At 38.3% G+C, this 27,656-nt stretch overlaps 1 protein-coding gene across 1 annotated transcript; it reads right to left on the bottom strand.

Annotated features, from left to right (window-relative positions):
- Window positions 1-1,635: 1,635 nt before the first annotated feature.
- On the bottom strand, window positions 1,636-27,277 carry klhl20 (kelch-like family member 20). Its single transcript, XM_053499587.1, has 12 exons — window positions 27,156-27,277; window positions 13,596-13,944; window positions 12,244-12,450; window positions 10,353-10,511; window positions 8,890-8,984; window positions 8,634-8,749; window positions 8,348-8,531; window positions 7,233-7,376; window positions 6,919-7,052; window positions 3,836-4,044; window positions 2,855-2,961; window positions 1,636-2,754 (listed from the first exon to the last, which is right to left on the bottom strand). Exons 2-12 carry the CDS (start codon window positions 13,929-13,931, stop codon window positions 2,670-2,672), a joined length of 1,776 nt encoding a protein of 591 aa, XP_053355562.1. The 5' UTR covers window positions 13,932-13,944; window positions 27,156-27,277; the 3' UTR covers window positions 1,636-2,669.
- Window positions 27,278-27,656: the final 379 nt, after the last annotated feature.

Genomic DNA, 27,656 nt, shown 5'->3' with positions numbered 1-27,656 from the left:
TTCTTTTCCGCTTTTACACTTCCTACCTACATTAAGTGTAAATTGTTAGCTGCTAATAATAATGTGCTCTGTCCATTTCAGTCTGTTTCTGTCTTGTTGGTTTCTGAATCCAGCAAAACACTGAACCCATATTTAGTCCATTTTCATTGAGAGACTTTGATGTGATTTGTAGCAAATAGAAATGTAATGCTCTATTTTATAAATCTCCTTTAAAGATGGCGTACCTTCCAACCACCATACTTGGTGTCTACTTCTCTCTGTTGTGTGTTTACTGTGAAATAAATGGAATATATATTAAACAGCTTGACACATTATTTAAAATTTAAAGAATAGATAAATGTTTGTTTAGGGATCATCATGATAATGTCACAGGAGTCCAAAAGAGCTAAAAAGGGATGTGCTATATTTTCGCTTGTCACCTATCAGCCTCCCTCTCTCTCTAGACGGAGAGTCAAGACATAAAAAACATATCTAGTATTTGTCTGGAGTGTCAGAGAAGCTAAAAAGAATGTTTACAAAATAACATGCACACAAAGACAAAAGCTGTGTTTTATTCTGAAGTGTACTTTACACCCTTCGCAGGGAATGTTTGTCAAGAGAAGTTCCCTTTTCTAAGTTCCACCATTCAGAACACCATTTTTTATTATATACTGTATATCTACATTATATAATACTACAGATTTCTTGATTAAAATAAAATTAAAATTGTGTCCCATATATAGATATAATCCTCGCTAATGATAAATATACAAATCCATTTTCAAGCTCAGTTTTTTATGCTAAAGTGAGACCTAGTGACTGATGAACTTTCATTCCCTTTTCCCCATTAAGTGAAGATCTGTTGTTCATTCGTTTCTTTGATGTAAACATTTTCACTCGCTGCAGTTTGGAATTACACAACAGTACTTGGTTTGGACCGAGCACTATTAAGTTTACTTTGAAGGGTACTTCAGGCCAATTGAAACACACCTGGAGACCAGACACGGAAATATAAAAGTGATAGAATATTTAGCAGAGAATTACATATCACACATGAGCGGTTGAGGGACTTGATCAAGGGGGCGACAGCTTCGTGGTTGTGGGTTTTGAACCCCGAAGCTTCCAATCATTAGTCCAACACCTTAACCACTGAGCTACCCCTTCCACTGTGGTCCGGTATCACATTTAAAGATGATACCTGTACAAATCTGGGACAGAGGATAGATGGTTCATAAGAGGTGTAAAAGAAACCAAAAGAGATAGTCTTAGGCACAACCTGTCTCCTATTTTTCATGCTGCCCTTTCAACCATCCATCCATTAAGACCTCTCTTCACACGTCCACAAGGACACGCACATCTAAGCGGACTGCCCTTGTTCTCTCTGGTCGTTAAATCTTAACGACTCTCCCTAATCTCCCTGGATTATTTTAAAACAAATCTCTCCTCCCCACTGCCTAACGACTCTCCCTCCTACTCTCACCTTCTCAATTGTTCATGTAATGAGCCCATTCAAGAGGAGAGGAGAGGACTCTTGAGGACACAAATATGTGGAATTTAAAAACCTGGATGAGTGGTGTTTTTTTTATTTATTTGGAAATAACATTCATGTTAAAGCATTCTGATAAATAGTTAGCGTCACACATTTGCACTCGGGTGTAAACAGTTCAAGAGGTCAAAATGCATCCCTTTTATTAAGTAAATCAACATTTCAACACAGAGCATGTACAGCCCGAGACTGGAAACCATTTTATTTTAGCTTCTCTGGGGGGAAAATAATAATAATCAACCAGCATGTGTAACAAACTCAAAATATAAATGCATAATAAATCCACCAAAATTTTTAAATGTCAATATTGTCTCGCTGTGTTCGAAACAAAACAGTGACCCAAAAAAACAATCTTGGATTAAAGTGCACAGACTGATGCATCATATGACATTAAAGTAAAAAAAATAATAATAATAATGTTGAAATGGTGGAAACCACTTTTGAAAACTGACTTGCATGCACCTTTATCCATATTTGCACCTTCAAGAAACTAGAAAGGCTTCTATTGCTTCTACTGCTTTCATATGCACCACTATACCATGCTTTGTTCAATCCATGGCTGACAGGGGGAAGGTTATTTAGGAAAGAAAAAAATGTCTACACAAAAGACAAAAAAAAAAAAATCATCACAGTGCATCCAGTTGATAAGATTAAATTAAAACACCTTTTAGACAAGCTACTGTCCACATGAGCATGAGGCTGTGATGCTACCTGGCAAAGTATGAGCTTATATTTGACCACTGCACCCCATCCCTAAAAAAGAAAAAAAAAAATTATGAATCACAAATACTAGGCAGTACAGATCCTTCCAGGGAAGTGTACTTTTAACATGTGACTTTTTTTTTCTTGTTTGACAGGACCATGCTGCTGCAGTGAGAGTCCTCGCTCTGCCTGTCTCTCTCGTATAGACGTGAGCCTTTAACTGTGTGCAGGTCCTATGAAAGAGCGATGAAATCCAGCCCTGAACGTGGAAGTCTTCACGGGACAAGGGAGCCGCAGATGTTCAACCTCTCCATGATGATCTCATTGGCTTGAGATGTGAAGCAAAAGTCTTACACAATGGAGTCTTTTTTTTTCCTTCTTAATGTCTCAAATGAGAGGCACAAGCAATAGTGAGGCATCTGTGAGGGGTCGGAGGAGGGCGTTACCATATATGTGATTCACAGTGAGTCATTTTTATAACGCCGACTCCGCCTCCTAATCTCCTGTAGTTCATTCCACCGTAATGCCTAGAGGGAGGAGACGCACAGGATATTCACCATAAAGGTTCACCATAATCATCATTTGATTTACAATGTTTATGAAATCATCTTGTGTGTTTATAATTACCTCCACGTGTTGGCGTCAGGATCGTACACTTCTATTGTCTTCAAGTAAGTGGTGCCATCAAATCCACCAACCGCCATCAACTGGCCGTTCACCACAGCTAAACCCACCTAAAAGCCACAAACACATCGTTAAGCCTGGAGATTTAGGGGGCGTTTACACTAGCACCTTTTATTTTGTACCGTGTCCAGGAATCCGGTATATTGTATGTGAGGGCGTGGGAGAAATGAGTTTCAATGAATCAGTCCGGGAGTTTGATAATAGAAAATAGCTGTCCTGTATAGCTGTCCTCATGGTGAATAATCCTAATTTAGAAAAATCCTCAAGTTCACAGTCTAATACAGTGGAAAACAACTCTCCGACAAAATGGCGTAATTTTCGCAATTTAAAGCCGCAGAGACAACATTTCACCGTCAGATTCATTTCCTTAGGCCTGGTTACATTTTTGGCCACATGATGGCAGTGTGGGGAAAGGGGAGAGGTTTAGTGGAGTGGATTGGTATGCTTTACATTGTATATTTTCGCATTAAAGGCATAAGACTCGCTTTATCGGACTTAAGAACAAATCTGACTTACGAACGTGCTCCCAGGACAGAACTCATTCTTAAGTACGGAACTACCTGTATTTCAGAAAAAAACCTTCTGATTATGGTTGTGCAAGTCAGAGAATGAGATTGCTGCATGCAACATTCACACAGAGATTTCTGAGGACACTGACAGCACTAGTGACTTCACGTCCACTTTCATGTTCAGGTACGATTTGCTTCCATATCTAATTCAATCTGTGCCAGAGTGTATATCATTATTAAGACCCACTTTTTTTCCCAGCAATTGCAGACACGGTTCCCGAGCGCAAAACGATTGTGTTCTCACTGATCAAAATGAACCAGACTTTTTTAGGGTATTTGTAGACGGTGAAATGTGAAAACTCCCTTATGCTCCTAAGCTTGAGGCATATGAACCCCCTCTCCCCCAAATGCTTACCCCACTCCGCCGGGACGTCATGGCAACCACAGGAGACCACTGATTGGTTCTCGGGTTGTATCGCTCAGCGCTGCTCAATTCTGTGGTGTCGTCTCGGCCTCCGACCGAGTAGATCATGTCCTGGTAGACGGCGCAGCCCAAATGTTTCCGTCGCGTGCCCATTGGTGATACTGTGTGCCAGCGGTTTTCTTGAGGGTTATACCTCTCCACTGCAGACAGAGAAACAATTTTTTTTTTTTTCTTTTTAACAAAACTGGTTTTAAGTAAGTGCCAGTAATCCGGATGTAGTGCTCAGAAACTGGTCAGATGTCACTGTGACTGATTTTAACAAACAGCTAAAAATGATGATGACAATGCTCAGATCACATTAGGTAGAGAGTGAGTCTATTATTTTAACATTCATGGCTGTAAAAAGATTTATTTTTTAGTTTCCTCGCTCAGTCTGCTTTTCTTTAATGCAATGAATGAGCTGCTTTAATCGAGATGCTGATTACTCAATATATCAAACTATGCATAAGTCTAATAGATTCAGTTTGTACACAGAATAAATACCAGCTGTCTGATCATCTGTAACATAAGCTCGCTGAAACACAAACGCTGCTACTGTGGAATTGGCAGCAAAGCTTAAATTTTGAATGTTAATCCAAAAAAATTGGGAAATATTCCAGAAGACAAAACTCACTAAATTAAATCAGCAAATACGTTAGTACTGACGGAAAATGAATCGGTGATGATTCGAATCAAGACTGACGTTGAGGCCTGTGCTTATCAAATGCTACGAGACAGAAGTGATTAGTCTTTCCATCACATCGGAACATCTGATTATTTATAATTTGTTTAGACATTTTATTTTTTTATATATTGAATAAGAATAATTACTAAGCAGACATTATTTTTAATTCTGACACATATTTGCTTTCGGTTCAGGAAGTTCTCAGAACTATACACTATGCTTAAGGTATTGTTACTTAAAAATTTGTGTTTCCGCACAACTAACTACTATTCTCGAAATATACTGTTTTTATGAGAAATGATAAAGGTCAGCATGCATCAAGACATCAGCAACTAAATAAACCGGACATGCATCATAACTAAATTGATCCTTTGTTGGTCAGCATTCGACTTTTTTTAATTATATTAAAGCCTACATTAATAACATTGTCTAAAAACTGATGAATTCCTTAAAAAAAACATGTATAGCACAGCCTTTGCAAAAAATATAAATTGCTTGCATCTTCTGCAAATACTTGCTTTTTTATGAGAGTATCACTGCTTCTTCTTTTGAGTTTATGGGCAGTTAATGCAATACTACCGCCTACTGGACTGGAATGTGGAGCAAAAAAGTTTTTAGCATTTCTCCACTTATTATATATGATTTTTTTTCTGATTTTTGTCCCCTAATTGTAATCATATACAATTCCTTTCTGTAACTAGGCGGCTACCACTTCAAGGCTACCACCATTAATCAGGGAGGGCCGTAGACTACAAGCCACAAGAAGTCAGCCGACAAATCTTTTCTGTATTTCTCTTTTAATGCCATGCCTGCTTCTACAAATATATTCATGGCAAGAGTCAGTTTTTGTTATTTAATATTTAAACTTCTTCTTCTTTGTCTTCAGCTGTTCCCTTTCAGGGGTTTCCACAGCGAATCATCTGCCTCCATCTAACCCTATCCTCTGCATCCTCTTCTCTTACACCAACTAACTTCATGTCCTCTCTCACTGCATCCATAAATCTCCTCCTTGGTCTTCCTCTAGACCTCCTGCCTGGCAGTTCCAACCTCAGCATCCTTCTACCGATATATTCACCATCTCTCCTCTGAACATGTCCAAACCACCTTAGTCTGGCCTCTATGACTTTATCTCCAAAACGTTTAACATGGGTTGTCCCTCTGATGAGCCCATTCTTGATCCTATATCCATCCTTGTCACTCCCAAAGAGAACCACAACATCTTCAGCTCTGCTACCTCCAACTCTGCCTCCTGTCTTTTCTTCAGTGCCGCTGTCTCTAAGCCGTAGAGCATTGCTGGTCTCACCACTATTTAATATTAAAAATAAGAACTTTAAAACAAAATTTGGATTTACATGTTTAAAAACTTTTTTTTTATTTGTCAACAGAATAAAAAGTACCTTAAAGGAGTAAAAGAATTACAATCAAATAAAATGTTTGATGTCAGAAGGCTTCTGCACGGTGAACACTGTGGTGGATTATCTCTGGGTAGTAAAAATTTTGGCGTAGCTTTTGATTGTCCTATTCTGCTTCTTGTATAAGTGACTTGATCCCAACGATTGTTAAAACGAAATTTATGTTTTAATCAAACATCAGGATTTTTTTAAATATATTTTGTTATTTAGACATTGGTCCCATTCTGATTTCCATTTATTTTTGACGTAAACATTTAAAATTGGTTTTAAATCTGTGAATGGTATAGAGCATTTGATAAGTTTTTTTAGATAATGCTTCTTTGGCAGTTTTGTTTGCTTTTGGGATTATCAGGGATTCCTGAGTACCCAAGTATCAAACAAAAAATTGTGTTTTTAAAATGATCATCTTTTCGAACTGCTTGCTCATGCACTGTTAGGGGCGGTGTAACACACTCCGAGGACAGCGCTATCCGCTCCTTTTGCTTGTTTAAGCTCACAGAAGCCCATGATCGGCTGTAGAGTTGTGATTGATGTGAGCGCGCTAAGTGCCTCTTGTCCCACCGTGATAATCGGCCAATCGGTTCTCTCTGGGCCCTTCCCTGGGGGGGGGGAGGTTAGGGTGGCTACAGCATCACCTAGAACAAACTAGTGATCTTCGGATGACTTAACCACTGCGCCACAGTGCACATAGTTACTACTACATAGTTGTACTACTGAGACTAGCATTAGAGCTATGAATCATGGGTAGACTGTTGATTCGATTTGGTTTTGGGCATAGTGATTTAAATACAGTAGTACTAATATTTACAGTCTGATTTGTCTTACTGTATTTAAACCACTATGCCCAAAACCAAATCGAATCAACAGTCTACCCATGATTCACAGCTCTAATGCTAGTCTCAGTAGTACAATTATTTGTGCTTTAAATAATAACAAACCTGTATTTAAAGGGGAGGTGCCATCTGATCCTCCCACTGCGTAGAGGAATCCTCCAAGAACGGCGACGGCCACTCCCAAACGCCGCGTGCTCATAGATGCCACCCGTGTCCATTTATTCTCTTTAGGGTCATATCTTTGTAGAAAAGAAGCAAGAAAACAAATATGCAAAAAAAAAAAAAATCATTATAAGATTAAAGATCACAGCATCCTGAAAATTAAATCATACGTGTAATCTATACACAGCAATGTCTGAGCCTAAAATAAAAAGCTGTTTTCCGATTTGGTTTTGCGATTATAGTTTTGTTTTACCAACCTTTCAACTATGTTAAGACATGAGACTCCGTCCTGTCCACCTACTGCATACAAGTAACCTCCTAATACAGCGACACCCACACTGGTTCTGCATGTGCTGGTGGGAGCCACATCACTGCTCCACTGGTTAGTCTTGGGGTCATACCTGGAAAGAAACACCAGGGGGCAGCCTTGTTGTAGTTTCTTGATGATGCATTACTATACAAATTACATATAGTGTACAAGAAGCTGAACCCTTGTTCATAAGGAATTTATTACAATTGTTAAAGCTATACCGAATGTTTTTGTTTACTTAATGAAATGTCATCTATTACTTTTTTTTTGGGTTGATGACGTGTATTTATAACCCAAAATGTAGTGATAAAAAGAAATGTGTTTTATTGAAGGAAGAGAATTAATCCAAGGGGAAAACTTGTTTGGAATTCTGTAATTAGGGCAAGTAGCATGGTTCTTACCTTTTAAATTCTGTCCACAACAAAGTAAAAAGTACATTTAAAGGTTTTGCATAATATATACCTTACCAATTTCTTTTCTTTAACATCTAATGTAGACACTGATTTAACTATGTGCAATATATTTAATTTTCCCCATTGTAAACATAGCATAGAATATAATATAGGAAATGTATTTATTTTATTGGAAAAATATTATTCTCATTAATGTAAATTTTCTTTCAACATTCCCAAAATTACATCATTTTTTGTGACTGACTAATTTAATTGTGACTACTAATTGTGACTTTAACTACTTACTAATTACAACACACAAAAATAAAAAAGTGGCCGATCTAAGCTCAAAGTTGTTTACATTAATAGAATTGACTTAAAAATATGTAAAGCTAAAACACCAAATCCCAAAAAGTCAGGTTAAAAACAAAATATGATAAAGGAAAGTAAATCTTTCAACTATAAAGTCTAAAGCCGAGCTTAAATATTCACAGCGCTGTTAAAGATTTACTTTCTCTTGTTTATATTATTTCTTTTCCTAAATTGTTATACTAGCTCTTCTGTAAGTCTGTATTTTGTAACACATGCTTATTGCTCTACTATAAACTGTTAATACAGTGACCCTGATAATAATGCATACAATCTGGATAAAGAAACCCTTAACGCTCACCTCTCTACACTGTTCAGGTAAGAAGAGCCGTCATGGCCGCCCACAGCATACAGCAGATCGTCCAGGACGCTGACGCCGACTCCACAGCGTCTCTTGCTCATGGACGCCACCATGCGCCACTCGTTGGTCTGGGGGTCATAGCGTTCTACACTCGAGATGGCATCACCACTGCACCATCCTCCTACTGAAACACCCGCGCACACACACATATATATATGACTACTAATAACACTCTGTATTAAGAATCTCAAAATTTTTACTCATTAATCAATTATAATCTACGTACCAGCAAACAACACCTCTCCGCAGCGGATGGGCTTGCGGGGTCGGGTACGAGGTCCTTGCATGAGTGGGCGTTCTTGAGGAAGCAGAAGGTAGTTCTTTGCTTCGTCCACCAGGTCCCTGGGAAAGAAAAACTCACTCTGAGCTGCTTTAAAAGACACTAAACTTGATCTGCACAGTAACAGGGATACTAGGGTGATTCACACACCTCATATTCTTTAAAACCAAATACACAAAACACTGGTGGCACACATACACACCTACACTCCTCATCGCTCTTAATCAGTGGATCTGATCCCACTGTTCCCACAAGGAACTTGGGGCTTAGCAAGGGCAGGCGGACATGCTGAAGGACCTGAAACACACACATACAAACACACACATATTACACACATACAGGGTGAGCAATACCTAGTATCCCATGTAGGATATCAGCAACGTGTAGGTAATGATTCCTGTATGACTATCACATGTCTTTCACATCATCATCCCAGCACATTCTTCTTTACAACCTTTTCTTCAGTTCAATCATTTCAATCCCTTTTTTAAAATAGGAGACGCTTTATCCTGACAATGTTTGTCCAGTATGTCTTCTAAAGCCCTATTCGCACAGGATTAGTTTTATCTGGGGACCTTGTGTGATTTTACCGTCATGTTTTACTAAAATTTACCAGATGTGATGTCTTCGGATTTGCACAATATCTGGTTTCGCACTTTTGATGGTTTTTAGCTTTTTCTTTCTGCACATTGTATTGTTGTATGGTGTATAGCAATATGACCCGGCATCCAAAATACATTCAAAGCACGTACAACGCAGCCTAAATTATTTGCGGAAGATGGGCAAAAAGGCATTGAAACGAAAAAAACCTTGACAAAAAATGTATGTACAACCCCACCAATTTATGCAAGACATGCTGATTCACACACAATCAAGATCACAGACAACCTCTGCAATTATTACAAATGACTAGAGATCGCCAGGTAATACTAATCCCATGCGAATAGGACTTAATTGTGCCGTCATAAACTTTTACATTTAACATGCTCAGTGAGGCTTGCAGGGCCCGAGATGTAGCGCTCGAGTTTTTTTTTTGTATTTCTTCGAGCACTGCATGGTCTGACCTTGGGAATGGGAATGTGCCGGGACATCCACCCTGGGGAACAGTCTTAAATGCTTTCTACTCATGAATTATCATTGTCACTGTATTGACAATGTAATTTTAAACTTGCTTGGAAATAGTTTCCGTATTGATGTGCAGCAATAATTGCTTCTCTAAAGACCTTTGCTTATGTGTTTTCCACACTTGACATTGTGTTAACACACACCTAAATGCTCCAGACCAGCAAACTGACATAACGTCTGAGTTTAGAGGTTTATAGAGGTCTGCATAAGTGCTAATAATCAACTAATCAAGCAGAAGCAGTAAGAGGGCACTGAGTATTACCTGCATGGGTTTTTTTTTTGGCTTTATTTTAATTAAATAAATAATGGCAGGGTAAAAGAAGTTGTATGTTGTTAAGTCGTCTAAGGTTAAACTTGCTTAATACCAAGACCTGCTAAGATCAGATGGTTATTATGTTTTTACACCCAGAAAAAACCCCACAAAATTAAAAGTGGGAACGTTTATATATGACTGACTTTTACTATTAAATGTACAGGAATAAGGGTTAGACAGTACTTGGGACCTAAGTGCAAGAAATGTGTAACTGTTGCACAACTGACCTGGGGCAGCTGAGGTCGCCGCTCTTGGATGCTGTATTTGACCCAGGCCATGACTGCGTTGAACACCTGCTCCTCACTGCGCACGTTCAGCTCATCACTCGAAATGATGTCTATCAGCTGATTGGCTGGGAGCAGCATGAACTCTTCGCTCTCCATGACCTAAAGAGATAGGATAAAAAAATTCAAAAAAATCAGACAGAGAATCAATTCACCATGGAATCCAACAAGACATGTAACCAGTGGAACCAGGAGAGTGAAATGAATGTACTTGAACTCTACCAAAATAGCCTTAGGATGCTGTAATACACCTGATTTGGATCGGTCTAAAGGTGGAAGGTTTCTACGACAGCAGGTCAGATATTCATTAAGACTAAAGTTTATATTAAGGACCTTAATCCAATGGTTTCTATAATAACTTACAAAACGTGTCAGTCCAAATAACCAGATTCATCAGTGCTTATTCAGGGGTTAAGCTGTAACTACTTTTTTTTCTGCAGGGAAAAGTTTTGAGGACTTTGAGTATAGCCTTTAACCACATACCACTTAAACTCTCATAAAGTCATTCAGTGGAGTAGGAGTAGTCGGCTGGTAGATAAATCAGCTTCAGATGGCAGTCAAACAACAGTGGGTGGACTCCCGAAAGAAAAACCCACGGGTATACTTTGTCTTTTTTTTGCAATATAAAGAACTACTAAACCTAAGCAACATAAAGCTTTAAAAATAAAAAGTTGTAGCATAAATTCAAAACAGTTCAACAACTGTATTCAAACAAACATCAACTGGTTGCTATTAGACTTAATTAGTCAAGTTTTATTTGTTAAGCAAAATAACCGAACAATAAGATGTCTCATAACACCCAGAAAAAATAAAATAAAAATTGCTTGTCTTACAGATGGCCGTGTAATGAAAAGGCTCATTACAGAGAAAGAAAAACAGAAAAGGGAAACATGGCCTGGTAATTTGGAAATGTGTGGTTAAAAAGCTATTCGAGGTTAAACGATGATAATAACTTGATTACTTGATAGATTTAGCAAATGTTAGGATTCAAACTTTCCTTTGGGATAAAAATAACACAGGGCTGTAACGTCATCTATTAAACATGACGCTCGTAGAAAAAACAAAAAAATTTGCGAGACACGTAATCTATTTTATTACCAAAGAGCGTTGCTAAATTTAGCACAGGGATGTTGCTCTCGAGTTTACTCGCTCTGAGACTGAGCAGCACTTACAACCCTGACGAAAGTAAGGCTTGTTATCTGATTTCCTCACTGATTTGATAAGGGAGCGGTACCAATTATTACATTACTGAGTCTGCTCTAAAGAGAGCCCACTGGAATAAACAAACGTCACAATGACTCGGACAGCTGAATAGAAAGGCTCTTTTTAAATAGAGTAACTCTGACTAAATCTAACCATTTGAACAACTGTTAACCGGAATGCTATGATTAGTTATTTACACAGTGTAATGTTTGGCTGTTTTTTTTTTTCTTTCTTTTTAACAGAATTACATAATTGGCCGTGACTTGGGGTAAAATCTGCCAACCTAAGCAACTTCCTCACAACATTTACTTCATCCTCAGTAATGGCTCATGGTTGCTAAAACAGTAATGTAGGAATGGGACACATGGTACCGTTTACATGTCATTTAGCATAGACAATCATGTTTGCTAGACCCAGGAGAAACTCCACAGAGACATGATCTCAGGTTCGAGCGCTTGACACCGTCAGCAATTCTACATGTTGTGCCTTTGTGTAACATTTATGAAAATAATCCTAAACGCCGCCACCCGGTGGATACTGGTGTACGTCACATACACGTAATACCGCGTGTCTACTTCCACTCCTCCCACACACTCATGAGCTGAACTGTAAAGCAAGAAAAGCTCTATACCTCCTGAAAGTTGTGCTGGGTGAACTTGTCAGCGATTCTCAACAGCTCTCGGCATGAATGCGTGTCGGCAAAAGCCCGGATGCCCAGGCAGTTGGACGGGTCGAGTTGGCGCTTAAGGAACTCGCAGCACGCTTCCTGGATTTCAGCCAGCTGCAGCAGGCAGGCGGCGGGCAGCAGGGTCTGGACGTTGCCCTCCTCCACGGTCACCTGAGGGCCACAAGTACACATGCTGAGTTACTCTGACACACTGCCAATGCCAATCCACAGCAAAGATCGTAATAAATAAATAAATAAATAAAAAAGGAAGCCAACTCAAATTTTTATGGCCTATACGGCACCTTGTATATTATTTCGGTACAAACACTTAACTTTGAAGACTTCGGGGCTGCGCTTGTTCACAGATTTTTCTTTAGAATCTAACTAATGAATGTTGTTGGAAACTGACGCAATTTCGTATGAGATTTATGGCTTTTTTTCGTTGCAATATATACTTTTTTCAAGTGGTTTAACACTGAACTATTAAGAACAATATCATTTACTGATTTATTTATTTTTTTGTTAATAACTGGAACTTGGAAAATTCAACTATGAAATCAAAAACAAATGCACTGCTTTAAGAGTTGTTGGGGGGGGGATAATTAAATAAATAAAAATGGGTGAAGGGAAACACAAAATGAAGGATAAGCTAATCACAAAGAAAAAAATTATTATTTTACACAGACTATCCAGTTAGTGTTACACACACATGGCTTTAATTTACATGAAATCTAATCACTTTGTCGATTCTTTAACAAAGTCTATAGCAGCGGTCCAAGGATTAACTGTTTGAAGTGTAGCATTATGAAATCTGGCTGTGGCACGTTCCAAAATAAGAAATAAAAAAATCGAGACAGACGGCAAGTGAGTATCAGCTTCAAAACAACTTTTTTAAAATAGTCTTTTTACACAACAGTCAAAGCTGCCATTAATGTTCTGTTTTTGTTGTGAACCAAGAGTGATGTTATAATTTTACTTATATTTCATAAAAAATATAATAAAAAATATTTTAGTACTGTGGAGAGAACACAATGCAACCGTAGAGGAAACGCGGCATGGGATGGTGACTTATTATTATTATTGCATTTACCTGGCTTATACTAAAGAAACAAGCTCGCATGAATTTAAGTACATATAGTTGTAACGTGCATTTTACATTATAGCACTGCGGGAGACAGTGCAGTATAGAGGTTTATATTTACATTCTTTAATTTTTGTAATAGGGTTTTTTTATTTTATTTTACCACATCCATAGTTTCTGGGGTCGTCTGTATGCACAAAAAAAAAAAAAAAAAAAAAAAAAACACGTGTCAAACCTGAGAAGTGTAGGCGAAGTCAATGAGCAGCTCCATGGCGCGCTCGTCGATGTCGCGGATCACCACCTCGGTCTGGCGGCTCTCAGCCAGCTCGCCGGTAAACATGGCCCTGAAGTAGGGGCTGCAGGCGGAGAGAATGACACGGTGCGCGTAGATCTTCTTGGCACCCACCACCAGCACAACGTCGCACAGTTCGCGGTGCTTACGCAGCAAGTTGATCACCTCCAGGGTTTGCCGTGGGTGCTTGTCCGACACATAGGGCATGCGCGCTGGCTGCGGCACGCCCTCCGGCAGCTTGTTGGGGTCGCCCAGGGTGCAGCGGCTTGTGATGTCCATCCCGCCGGTGCCCCTGAAAGTACAAGGAACAAATCAGCAACAGGTAAAAGATCAACTCGATGAAGTTAATGCGTAATATTAGGCGTCTATCTTCCTGCACCTTTATTGGAGTGAATACGCTCGGATTTCTAAAGGACTCGTGCCCTTAAAACATTCAAACTAAAGTTTGTTGGGTACATGGCTGTGAGAGTTAAAGGCCCAGATATGGTGAAAAAAAAGAAAATGATCTGTAATCCATGTTTATAAAAATCAGCCAGTTCAAAATAGACTTTATTTACTCATAGCATAACCTGAACTGTAGAATAAACAAAAATTACGAACACACATCTGCAAGGAATCATTTTTGTTGCCGGTCAGGTAACATTCGCTGTGTTTGCAAGAGTTGTGTGGGACACTTTTGCCAAAGCAGACCAGTTTCCACCATTAATGATCTGCGTTTAAGAAAACCCAAGATGTTTTGCAACAAGTTGGCGTCAACACCAGAATTACTGGCATCATTGGTAAAAATGAAAGATGAGAAGGAGAAAAAATTTTTTTTTTTGAATATTGTTTCTTTTGTGTGTCGATTCTCGATGTATAGTCTCATTGAATCCAAAATAGATTTAGAAATTATTTATTACTAGGGATGCACGAAATTTCGGCCGCCGAAAATTTACGCCCGAAATAGCATTATCGGTTTCGGCCGAAACGTAAGAAAGCGCCGAAAATAAAAGCGAAATTGTCGCCACGCCTCTCCCATCCTCCCGTCTCGCTCGCGCTGTCATTACGCATCAAACACGGAGTATGTCGGCGGTTTGGAAGCATTTCAAAGTTTCACATGAGGACAGCAAAGTTGCAATATGCAACATTTTTTTAATACAAACAAAAATAAAATATTTTAAACATGTTTTTTAATGAAGCCATTTTCGGTTTCGGTATCGGTTTTCGGCCAAGTGCATCCAAAAATTTCGGTTTCGGCCCAGAATTTTCATTTCGGTGCATCCCTATTTATTACATTTATTATAGGATGAAGCCCCGTGTGCACTCATTTGAAGCTGCGCGCCCGCATGCTCACAACCACTCAACCAGCATAACTACAGAAATTTGAGTCTTTGAAGAGGTAAGACGTCACAGCTTCTTAATAATCCTACAGGTAAACTATTTGCAAAGTTTGTTTAAAAGAAATAATTATCAGGCATGACAAAGATACATAATGCTCAGTTAAATGTTATAAGGAACGAGTTACTTTTAAATAATAACTAAGCTTGTTTTAAAATTGTGTGAAAATAAAAGATGTGAATTAGGTTTTGAAGCTAAAGCAAAAAGTCTCTGAAATAAGAACTAATATTTTTGAAGAAGAAAAGCAGGTCAGCGCTGATGATTACACTCGGATTACACTGTATCAGAGAGAGAGAAGAGATCTGGATAAAGTAAGACATCCTGGAACTGACAGCAGACTTCTTTGTGTACATGTAAATAAATTACATTACTCTCTACTAATTTATTATGCAACAAGCTCAGATTAAGCAAGAGAGAAACACACACACACAGCATATGAATGACAAGTGATGCTTTTACATAATTGTCAAAAAGGGGGAAAAAACATAAGCTTGTGATATGAACCATATAACAAAACTGAAATGACTCAAATGTATTAGTATTAATAACTTCCATCTTTTTTTGTTTCAAGCTATGAGAGAACCAGGCTGTCTAGACAATATCTATACATTACTTTAACTGTATATGTAATATCAGGATTTGACGGCATTAAACATCTAAAAAGCATTGAAGCAGACACTCCGATCACATCACTGTTAATCCAGGGTGACACAGGCCGCTTCAGAGCCATGGCATCATGCTGCAGTAAGACACAGCTACATAATTAAAACAAACAGTTTTTGTAGATATCTTCTAAAGTAATTTGTTGAGAAATGGAATAAAGGATTATCACGAGTGAGAAACATGTTTATAAAACTTTGTGGGAATCAAGTCATGGAAACAAAGCGAGCAGTTTTTACTGCTGTATTATCCATGAAAAAATATTTTATATAACATGAAAGAGCATTTTAAGAGTATTTTTGTCAATTACAGAAGAAAAAGGAATGATGAGTATTTTCTCCTTGCTATCTGGGTTGTACTTTTCACATACTTTTTTACAACACTAACGATCAACAATCATAATTCATTTTAACCAGACACACGTTTCCCCATATGTTTAAGACTTAAATTTAAATTGTTCTAGCAGCACAAACCGACTTATTTAATTGTGTACAGGGCATTGATTCACTCAGCTTCTCTCTTTCTTTCTCACTTTACTCAAAGTGTTTAAAAGCAACAGGTGAACAGTTCTGTGACCGAGATCTCAGTAAAGATAAATGTAGCAGAAGAGAAAGTGGATCATGAGCAGACCGACGCAAACGCGAAGACCCGATTCATCAAATAAATTGTTACCAAAGCAGGCAAGGAGCCTGTCTTCTAATGTTAAATTACAGGAGTTACCACCTTCATACAAAACAAATCTTATCAGTTATTTAAAAAAAAATAAATCGCATTTTAATCTGTTAAATACCAGCTGATTAATCATTAACGTCTCTAATAAATAATGAGAAACTAAAACATTTTTCTTGTTAAGTTTCAACAGTTTAAACTGTTCTAGCAGTCTCAAACTATTAGTTATGTGCAACAAATTAATGAACCCCAAATCGACAAATCAAAAAAATCATAATCAATAAAAGGCTGGTAAAAATGCTGTCTCTGTCCTGGTTCCAAAACACCACCACTAAAAATACCATTATACTGAACACTGCCTGAAGCAGAAGTCCAAAAGAGTCAGTTAATACATTTTTAATCGGTTAAACTCTTGACAGTAATGAATCGATTATTAATTTAAGGTTATAATTAAACATCCCTACCTCTTCCAGAGTTTAAGAGTGAAATTTAGTCTTTTAGCTTTCTATGTTCACAACAACTTTTATATTATTTCCTAAAACATGAACATTTCTAACCATGAAGATCACAGAATGCTGAAGCTGGAAGTGCAAAAGCAGGTGCATTTTTCTAAACAGCATTCACAGCAGTAAGTCATCTGGTTCTGTACTTCTTGAACATGGGGAACCAAGCCATGCAAAATATATATAAAGTATTCACAAGTGCACTGATGATGCAACATAAACAAACCTCAGTTAGTGAGTGAGTGACAAAATCTAAACAAATATCAGAAATATTCTTACGAACGATGGTTCATACGAATCTCCCTGTTCCTCCGACTTCTGCAGTTCGTGGACATCTAAATGATCCACGAACTTTGTACATTGTTGTTAGGTTGTTCAGAAGACGATCCTAAATTTTTCTCTACGGAGAGTGGACGTCATGCCGTTTCGACCTGGCCACGAACTTATGACCAGGCTACAAACTCTGGATTCCTTAGTTACATTAAAATTAAATGCCAAAAACTGGCTTGCAAAAAACAAATAATGTAAAAAACAACGTAAAATTTGTTTTTTACAATGTAAAATAATGTAAAAAACAAAGTTTTGGAGAGCAGGTGATCAGGTGAAAAAATACGAGCGGAGGTAGAGGAAAGATACATAGCTGGTATAATCAACATCCGTGCACGCATGTGTGTGTAAAACATTTTATTCTGTGTCTGTGTGCGTGTTTGTACAGCGCGCGTGTAAAGCAAAAGCAAGTCTCATTAGAGACGTGTGTGTGTGTGTGTGTGTGTGTGTGTGTGTGTGTGTGTGTGTGCGTGTGCGCGTCATTGAACACCATGCCTCACACACACAGACCCCTCCTACTTACACACACACACACGCTTTCCCTCTGCTTTACACAAAACACGCGATTCTTTTCAAAGGTAAAGTGCAGGTTAATGTGTTTTATTTTTACTTTACAGCAGTGATTCCACTAGTGTTTTGAAAAATTTTATTTGGTTTAAGAGTGTTTTGGAATACGAGCCTGCTTCCGGAACAAATTATGCTTGTAATCCAAGGTTCCACTGTATATATTTGGCAGATGTAAAGCATACATGTCTATGTTTTTTTGTGTTAGTCCATTTATACTTTATTTTATTATTATTATAACAGCTCAAGGAGCAACATGTTTGTGCACTTTCTAAAGATTTTAGTTCCGTTTTTGAATAAAGGGTTGGAAATGAATGCTTTTCTTGGTTTTTGGTTTTTATCTGATTAATCGAAAAAAATAATCGACAGATTAATAGATTATTAAAATTAGGGATGCACCGAAATTTCGGCCGAAACGTAAGAAAGCGCCGAAAATAAAAGCCGAAATTGTCGCCACGCCTCTCCCATCCTCCTGTCTCGTTCGCGCTGTCATTACGCATCAAACACGGAGTATGTCGGCGGTTTGGAAGCACTTGGAAGCAAGTTTTGTTATTGTTAAACAGCCTTATTACTGTTATTTATTATCAATAAAAGTTTGATTGCTTAATTAATTTGTAGTTTTTTTAATACAAACAAAAAGAAAATATTTTAAACGTTTTTTAATGAAGCCATTTTCGGTTTCGGTATCGGTTTTCGGCCAAGTGCATCCAAAAATTTCGGTTTCGTTTTCGGCCCAGAATTTTCATTTCGGTGCATCCCTAATTAAAATGATCGTTAGTTGCAGCCCTAACAATATACAGTATACTTATTTTATACTAGATGTGTTGGCAACTTTGGCTTAACTGAATTAAACTGCACACTCACTGGTGCATTTTACCTGTTACTGTGAAGTGGGCGGAATGAAGGTGTGAGATTGTGTTTATTATGTACATTTATAAGCGTGTAGTTAAAATAGTGTACACACACCATTTGTTGAATTTTGAGATTCAAGGTTGCTTTATTTTTTATATTAGGGCACTTTCCATTCAAATTTCTTCTCTAAGCCTGTGTGTTACCTTAACCTGTGAAAATGGCATTAAAATTCGTTTTTATTTGATGCGTGCACAAAAACAAAAACAGAGACAAAAATTCCCCAAAACATCTTATGTTCTATATTTTTATGCCACTCCAAATATATATATTTTTTCAAATATCTTCAATGTCCTTAAGACATGCCAAATTTACAGTTTAAGTACATGTTATGTTAGATTAGATATCTTAACTGGGGAAATTGGTGGGGGATAAAAAAAATAATAATAAAAGACTAAACCTCCAGTCGCACTAATTACACTACACTCACACGTATGCATTGAAGGAGAATACAGTACACATTTACATTTCTTACGAACTTCCATAATTGTAAAGCTGCTTTGCGACAATGACGATTGTTAAAAGCGCTATACAAATAAAATTGAATTGAATAATGGTTTGTACGCCTAATCAGCCATACACATGTACAAGACACAAGAAAATATATTTACTGCCAGCGTCAGAGAGATTATGATCCATTTGGACGGAAGCCATGTCTTCAAACAAGTGCAGGGCGTTTCCAGACCCAATTAAATTCAGTTAAATAACCACAAAACACGCTGTCATTGTATCCAGGACTAAAGACCGAGTTTTTCTGCTTAAAAGGTAACACCTATGAGCCATGTGTCAGAACTGAAGCAGGGATTTAAAAGAGATCTCACCCTTTGAGCAGCACATGTGGGATATATTCTGTATATTTCTTGACCATCAGGTGACCTATACCTGATTCGCAGAAATGCCTGATCATGAGCATTTTAAAAGGTTTTACGTTCCAATATAAATTGAATAAATGAATAAGTGAATAAATTCTTACTAGGGCTAAAACGATTCCTCGAGTAATCGTTTTCCCCGAGTATGCTGATTTTTCTAAAAAAGAAAACCAATTAATCTTTGTTTCTCATATTTTAATTAAGCAAAAGTACATTTCATTTAATTACTCGATTAAATTTTTGGTAGAATACTCGATTACTAAAATATTCGATAGCTACAGCCGAAATTCTTACATTCTATTATAATCTTATATTCTATTTTGGTTCACTAGGTTACTAGGTTATTATTTTAGATGGAGCAGGTAAAGAGGAGTTAACCCAAATACCTACAGTAAGAAACCGGTAGGTAATTAGGCATAGTTTTAGTCCTTGCTGGACAAAGTTTATTCCCCCACCTGGGTGCCAAAAAAAAAAAAAAATATCCGGATAGTCCGGATGCATGTCTTCCTCAATCGGTGAGAGATGCTAGAAAAAGTCGAGCAGTGCCGGAGGTTCGGAGGAAACAAAGGTGGTGCAGTGTGCTGGACAAGAATGGTTATACAATCATCACCACACTCACTTCTTAGGAATAGCAGGGGATTTATGACACTGGCCTGAAAAGCATGTAAGGTTGCTTGGACTTATCTAACCGTCTCAGTCAAGAAGCCACAACTGGTTCATGATCGGGACTTTCAGCAGGACAAAGTTTTAAAATCTTGATTTTTATTTTATTTTTTTGGGAGTAAGCCATGTGTGTCATGCTTTTGTTTGTGTTTGAGGTGGTTTAATAAAAAAAATGAATAAATAAATAAAAGATAACTTTGGTTCTACATGACATATCTGAAACCCCAAATGTACAGTTTGATGTCCATCGCGTCCTCCATCGACGCACACCAGCAAGACCTCCATATAAACAGTTGTTTTTGTTTTAAATCAGTCATTAAGCAGTGCTGTGTTTCTATCGCCAATATAGTGTTCCTGGAGTTTTAAGGGTTACCTTGAAATTCGTGAGTTTTTCCACACAAAAACAGTGGTTAACTGCAACGAGATACGACTTCATTATGCTGCTGAGAAACGCGCCCACTACACTACACCAGCCAGCCCATAAGAAACTCACAGAAGACCAAGACAACAATCTGAGGTGAGATTCGAACTCCTAACCCTGAAGGCATGAAGTGGCAGTGCTACCGCTAGTCCCCTGTGACTCTTCTATATAGAGCATTATTAATACAAGTACAAGTTGTTTGTTTTGCAGCTACAAGCTGCACACATAGCAACGATGTAAAGCATATTAAATTAGGTTCATAATGTATAAGAATGCACATCTGGATTTTATGCGCACTGGGGTCGGGTTTTTGTCAGACGAAGTCGCCACGTCTCTCAAAGTCGCACCGGGTTTCAACATTAATTAAAGTGGGAAAATACTGGTTCTTTTGTACGCTTTCAGGATGAACTGGATTTCGATGGATTTTACCAGAATCACATAAAATTTACCAGAGATTCCATTCAAATGTGAAGAAACTTAGAAGAAAATATTAATATGTTTAGAGTCTATATATTCTACATACACAACAGTAAAACAGAATCTTCACAAAATACGCACACACGCACTGTACAAAACAGTTAACACAACTGTTAAACGTCTGGGTTTTTTTTGTGCTTTACGACAGGCGTAAAAAAACGCTCCTTCAAACTGGATAATTTCCGTAAATATCCGCCTCAAACCAAATCCTGTTCTTAAGTCAGACGGAAATGGGAATGCGGCTTAGGAATACAGGATGACTTACTGTAATCCATTAAAAAAATTTAAATAAATAAAACTTCACAGTGGAGCAGAACGCTGTAATGCTTATGCTGCAGCTGTTTATTTTAATTCTACCTAAAACTGACAGAAGACAAGAGACAGAGAGGGTGGAAATTTCATCAGAAAGCTGAAAGCTGAGTGTAGTTCCACTATCCGTGGTGTTTATTTTTAAAATTATTTTTAAATGAGATTACGTTCTTTAAGGTCATTTGTATAAAGATTTACAAATCTGTTTCATGGAAAAGATCTGGGGCGAACCTGAATATGCTTGGGATAAGCGAGAAAAAAAACAATGCTTGATACTGCAATAAAACTCAAATCGAAATCTCTCTCATTGCAAACATATTCAAGGTGTTTCTTGTTGGGGATCTCCTTTAACTTCTTTTCATAAATAGCCGTTATTATATCCTGCATTAGCATCCCATTCTGCACTGATTCCCAAATGGAAAACTATGCCATCCGCAATGGATTGACTGGTAGCGGACAGTTCCCTCTCATGTTACCACTCCTGTCCCACTCCTGACCCTTAAAACCAAAGCGACACAGATCCATACAAGCAACACAGCATTGACCAATGACCAATTCTTTTATATTAAAACAAATTACATATATGCACACATATACACAGTATATAAATGCATGTATGCCATTATTATCGCCAGGGGAGGCGTCAGACATTAAACTGTGCATTTGAGTTTTTCTCAAACGCTGTGTAGAACCAAAGTTATCATTACATGTAAAACGCATTAATTTTATTGCTACCGGAATATAGGAACCACTTTGCAAAAAATATACAACCCACAAAATTTTCAATTATTATTTGGTCACAGAAACAATCAAAAACAACCATGAAAAACATGTGATTTTATGAACCGGTGCTATTTCTTTTTCTGCGTATCCCCTATTTTGAACAGTCCTGACCCTCAGATATAAAGTATTTGTTAAAACATAGTCAAATGTCTAAAAATATTTAAGTGCTCTGACATACAGTGCCATCTTTGTACACCAAATCTTTGCTTTTAATCTTCCTTTTCACATACAAGTAAATGGAGGTTTGTCCGTTGGATCTCTGAAATGTGAAAATTTAAAATAAATAAAAATTCTGTGTCAAAGGTCATATGTATATTTGTTGCTTGTTGCATGTATTAGACCACTCTTGCGCTGCAGAAAATGCCATCCCTTTCCGCTGGCTACCACCGTAATTATATTCCACACCTGTACGAAACACCGTTCTGGACTACACTAAGAACAGATACGAACAGACCACGGTTCTACAAACATTCGTAGATGCAAACAAATCGCAGACGTAGCTCACAGGTATTCTACAAAAATAGACACTGCAGTACACTAGATACCAATATTTACAATTATAGATTCATGAACCGGTTTAATGAATCCGTCCAGGAGCGTGATGATGTCTGTCTTGACGGAGAATAATCCTAATTTTGGAAAATCCTCAACAAAACAGGGTTCAGAGTCCAATACAGTAAAAAACAGCTCTCGAACAAAATGATGTCTGCAGTAAACAATGTGTATGGTCCTTCCCTCTCGGGTTGAATTTAAACACGATCAGCTGACTCATTAGGCAGGTTTAAAAAAGTTTACATGCGGTTAATGCTTTTGGCTACACAGAGTAAGTGCAGTGCGGGGAAAGGGGACAAGATGCACCGCACAGATTTAGCCAATAGTGGATTGGTATGCTTAACATTGTATATTCGTGACTCACTCTGTTGAACAAATCCGACTTGCGAACGTGCTCCCGGAGCGGAACTCGTTTGTAAATCGGGGACTTGGTGTACTATGTCGTACATGTCTGCCATTTCTTCGCAATAAGTCTCCATCAACATTCTTCACTGTCCTTAATCATATGCCAAAGTTGCGCTTTCCTCTATTCAAAGCAAGCAAAGTTTAAAAAGTCTGAGTCATACACTTTGCATCGATTATCTCTCAAGAGAATGCAAACAAGCCCTGAGCCAACAACAGTGTTTATATATGTGTGTGTGTGTGTGTGTGTGTGTGTGTGTGTGTGTGTGTGTGTGTGTGTGTGTCTGTGAGAGAGAGTGTTCTGTGTGGTCCAAATGCACTGCACAGCTGTTCCAAGTACCAAATGTCAGTGTGGATTTCTGCACAAGCGTCAAGTAAAGCATCCGAGGGAGCATCGGGTCTCCTGAGCCGCAACGACCTGTGTTTTGACAATCGATTTATCTTTAAAACAAACAAAAAGAAAAATTTATACACAGTGTTCTGTTTCTATGGTGTTTCTGCCACGATTGTAACTTTGCACAACAAACAAACAGAGCTGCTACATGAGTGCGCTGATGATCTGAATTTCCCAGCTGAAAGGACCATCATCTACCACATGTGTAATCTAATCTGTAACTGACAGGGTGATCTGATTATTACTGACATACTGATCTGACACAGAGTGTCTGGGTCAGTCATCAAAGAGAATTTGAGCTATTTCCTAGTGTTGCACAGAACCTCAAAAGCACCTCGTTATTACCCCTCTGATGTCCTGCAAAACGTGAAAGAAGCACGCAGACAGTAAGGTTACTCGATTATGGCACAATGATAATTATAACTTATTAAAACCGATTATTCACTGACTGCCGGACATGTCTTTATTGAACACTGAAATATAACAGCATGTTAAACAAATATTACATAAAAAGTTATATAAAATGTTATGTGTCTTTTCATAACTTTACAACTGACACATCGAGGCATGGAGTTTTCGAAGGTGCGCTGTGATATCCAACACCACAGACGATCCTTTAAGTATCGTGTAACACTTATCTAAAGTGTTTATCAGTTTCTTTAATCCCTGATCGCTAACAGTGCTAACTGGGCACATGTCTTTTGCTACGAAAGATGTGTTGGCATCTGTTATTTCTTTATGCCTCTGAGGGCTGGATGGGACGGCGGTGCATTATCAAGAGAGCCCTCGATCAATGACTGTGTCGCAGTGTTGTCCTTCATCCGCCTCCTTGAAATCAAAGCGTTTTCAAACAGCTGAAATTGTTGAAAAACCTTATTGTTGAACGGAATGCGTCATAAATCATTTAATCTTGATTATTTTGTTATCATAATCGTTGGAAGCCAATAATCATAATTGTGATCATAAAATTTTATTAAATCTACAGCCCTAAAAGATATTTGGCCTGACTGCTGTAAGGATGCACTAAGTTACACTGCTGTAAGGATTAATTCTTTAGGATACAGTACATTATACAAATACAATGTTGAAATGTTTTCATGTACTAACCCCATCCCCTGTCCAACACACGTACGCATACACACACACTTTTTGGTCACCTAACCTTTACTTCTCAGCCATTGCTCGCCTGTGTTTTTGAACAGATTACTTGTGCTACATCAAAGGGCAGTTAAACACATTTTATAGAAATGCTATCTCCTCTCTTTCACGCACATGAGCTCACACCTAGGGTAACGGACAGAGAGAGAGATTAAAAAAAAGAGAGAGAAAGGCACAAATGATTCGTACTGTGCTTAGGAACGAATCCACCATATCGGACATTTATGCGCTCGGTTCAAAATCGTTTATATGTTAGGCTGATCAATCGATCTCCAAACATAGGCTGATCAATCGATCTCCAAACATAGGCTGATCAATCATTCTCCAAACATGGCTAATCAAACTGAAAAACAGCCCATTCTGGACATTCAACTAGTTTATTTATATTATACACAAAATGTTTTTTTTTTTTTTCTTATCGATATTGGAGCCATTGTGGTAATAACTGAATCAATACTTCCCATATCTCTACCAAGCAACCAAATCTGTGAATTACTGTCGCAAGCAAAAACATTTTCAAATAAAATCTTTATGGCTTTAAGTGATGCAAATCTTGTCCCTCATGTATACTCTTTACACACCTGATATAAAAATCAGAACAGTAGTATAGAAAGGTGTTTCAATACTCAATAAATTAGTTTATACTCAATAAATTAAAATAATTAATTATGCTGTTATAGTTAGTCCTGCCAGAGTCTCTGCTTGCATTCTACACTAAATATACATTTACATTATACATTATGTGACTGTGACCAGACCTAACATTTATCTCTCCTCTTCTCCTCTCTCTCTCTCTCCTCCTCCCCCCCCCTCTCTCTCTCCTCCTCCCCCCCCCCCCATCTTCTCTTCTCCTCTCTCTCTCCTCCTCTCTCTGTCGAGCTACACATGTCGTTCCTGAGCTGCCAGATCCAGACTTCCTCTGCCCTCTGTATGACCCATCCTGGTGCCCTGCTTCTGGTTGGAGTTCTTGTTACATGGATGCCCCGTTTGTCTCTTTGGGATGTATTCGGTGTCTGGAGCTGGTTTCACCCCATCATGAAGACGGTTCTGACCTTGACTGATGTTGACCACTGTTTCTCTGAGGACTTGACTTGGCAGCAGTTGCTCAACAGTTTAGGACTGGAATTTCCTACGTCTAACTAAGCCTCCAATAACTCCCTGTACTCCATATTAACATCAACTATTATACTGAACTGCCTGCCACCCAACACACAGTATGAATGCAGATGAATTCCTGCTCTCTGTTGACCCAGATGAGAATGGGTTCTCTGTTGAGTCTGATTGCTCTCAAGATTTCTTCCTATTGCCATCTCAGGGAGTTTTCCCTTGCCACTGTCACCCTCGGCTTACTCATCAGGGACCATCTGATCATTTTAATTCATACACATTCACATTCCATACAAACTTAAATAACTGTAGCTGCTTTGCGACAATGACAGTTGTTAAAAGCGCTATACAAAAAAAATGAATTGAATTGGATAAAAAAGGGTATATATTGCATTACACACACACACCAGATATTGCCATTTGTTGCACATGTGCAAACAACATCTATGCAGTATGAGGGACTATATTTAAAGACGTCTAATCAGAGCTGGGCGTCAGGGTGGCTCAAAGGAGTAGAGAGGAGGGTTCAAGTCCTGGTGGGTTTCCTCGGGGTACTTCGGTTTTATTTTTTCCATTGGAAAATGAGCGTGAGAGTGAGTGTGTGTGCGTGTTTGTGTATGTGAGTGTGCCCTGCTATAGATTGGCACCCCGTTCAGGATGTACCCTACCTCGCACCCTCAGTCCCATGTATACAGCATGAAGTGGTATGGACGATAAGTGAGTGAGTGATAAGTGAGTAATTGGACCTGCACGAGCACAGTCACAGCTGTAAAAATAGGGAGTGAAATCTCGCGAGATGTGCCGTGAAGCCTTAAACTTTCAGCACGAGATTTTGTGATGACTAGAATACTAGCGCACTAATGAGTACAGAAAGGTTCTGCCTGAGACTTGCCATACTTGCATACTTGATGAGGGCGCAAGTATGCGGCGGCTGAACAAATCTGTGTCGGAATGTCCACGGAAATCAATAAAATCATATTTTAGCTCTTTTTTTTCTTTTATTCCCCCCAATATATTTGACAGCACTTGGATAAAGTTACTTATATTAACAGTGAAATTACTGTTTTTAAGGGGGTAGAAGTGGCGAGTTTAAATCAGACAACATTATGGGGAAGACTGGGGGACAGATTAATAATAATAATATCTTTATCATGTTTCACACATAATATATGAAAAGAAAGTTAATGTATGTCTCTGAAATGTGTTAGTCCGGCCGGTAGCCACAGTGCTAACCGCTAGCTCCTGGATAGTTACTAGCTGTCACCCAAACAACCGCGCGCGCTCTGGCTATATCTAAAAACCCGAGGCGTACAAAGGCACAAATACATATAATATAACCAAAAAGTAGGGGTTTTTTACCTTATTTGTCCATTCAAACGGTCCAGAGTGTTCTTTAAGCCGTCTCCAGAGAGCGAATCTAGATCAAAACCAGAGTCAGTCCTGCGCTACTAACGACAGTCTGCGGCTGAATAGCAAACGGCCCACTGCTCCATAACTAGTGCACTATATAGGGAGAAGAGCTCTCTATAGCGCGCGCGACTTCGTACACTGTGTAGTGTGCCTAGGTAGGAAGTTAATAACGATTTAGGATTCAATTTGTGAGCTGCGCTACATTCGCTGAAATGGCCACCGCACATATTATACTTCAAAATAAGGGTGACTTAAAGGTTAAATAATTTTGGGTTTGCAGCATAGCACATCTCAAAGATAAGATATAACAGATAACAACAATTCGTATTTATAGTGGGCAGACAAACATAATTTTATATATATAAGCGCTCACACTTAAAAGCATTGAGACAAAAGTGAAATTCAGTGGTTTAATTACATATTGACACCTTCATGCTTGTTTTTTTTTCC

Source organism: Clarias gariepinus, chromosome 1, assembly GCF_024256425.1.
Source record: "Clarias gariepinus isolate MV-2021 ecotype Netherlands chromosome 1, CGAR_prim_01v2, whole genome shotgun sequence".
In the NCBI taxonomy this organism is placed as follows: Eukaryota; Metazoa; Chordata; class Actinopteri; order Siluriformes; family Clariidae; genus Clarias; species Clarias gariepinus.
The sequence above is the reverse complement of the archived record's forward strand: the minus strand, read 5'-3'. Positions and strand labels throughout refer to the sequence as shown.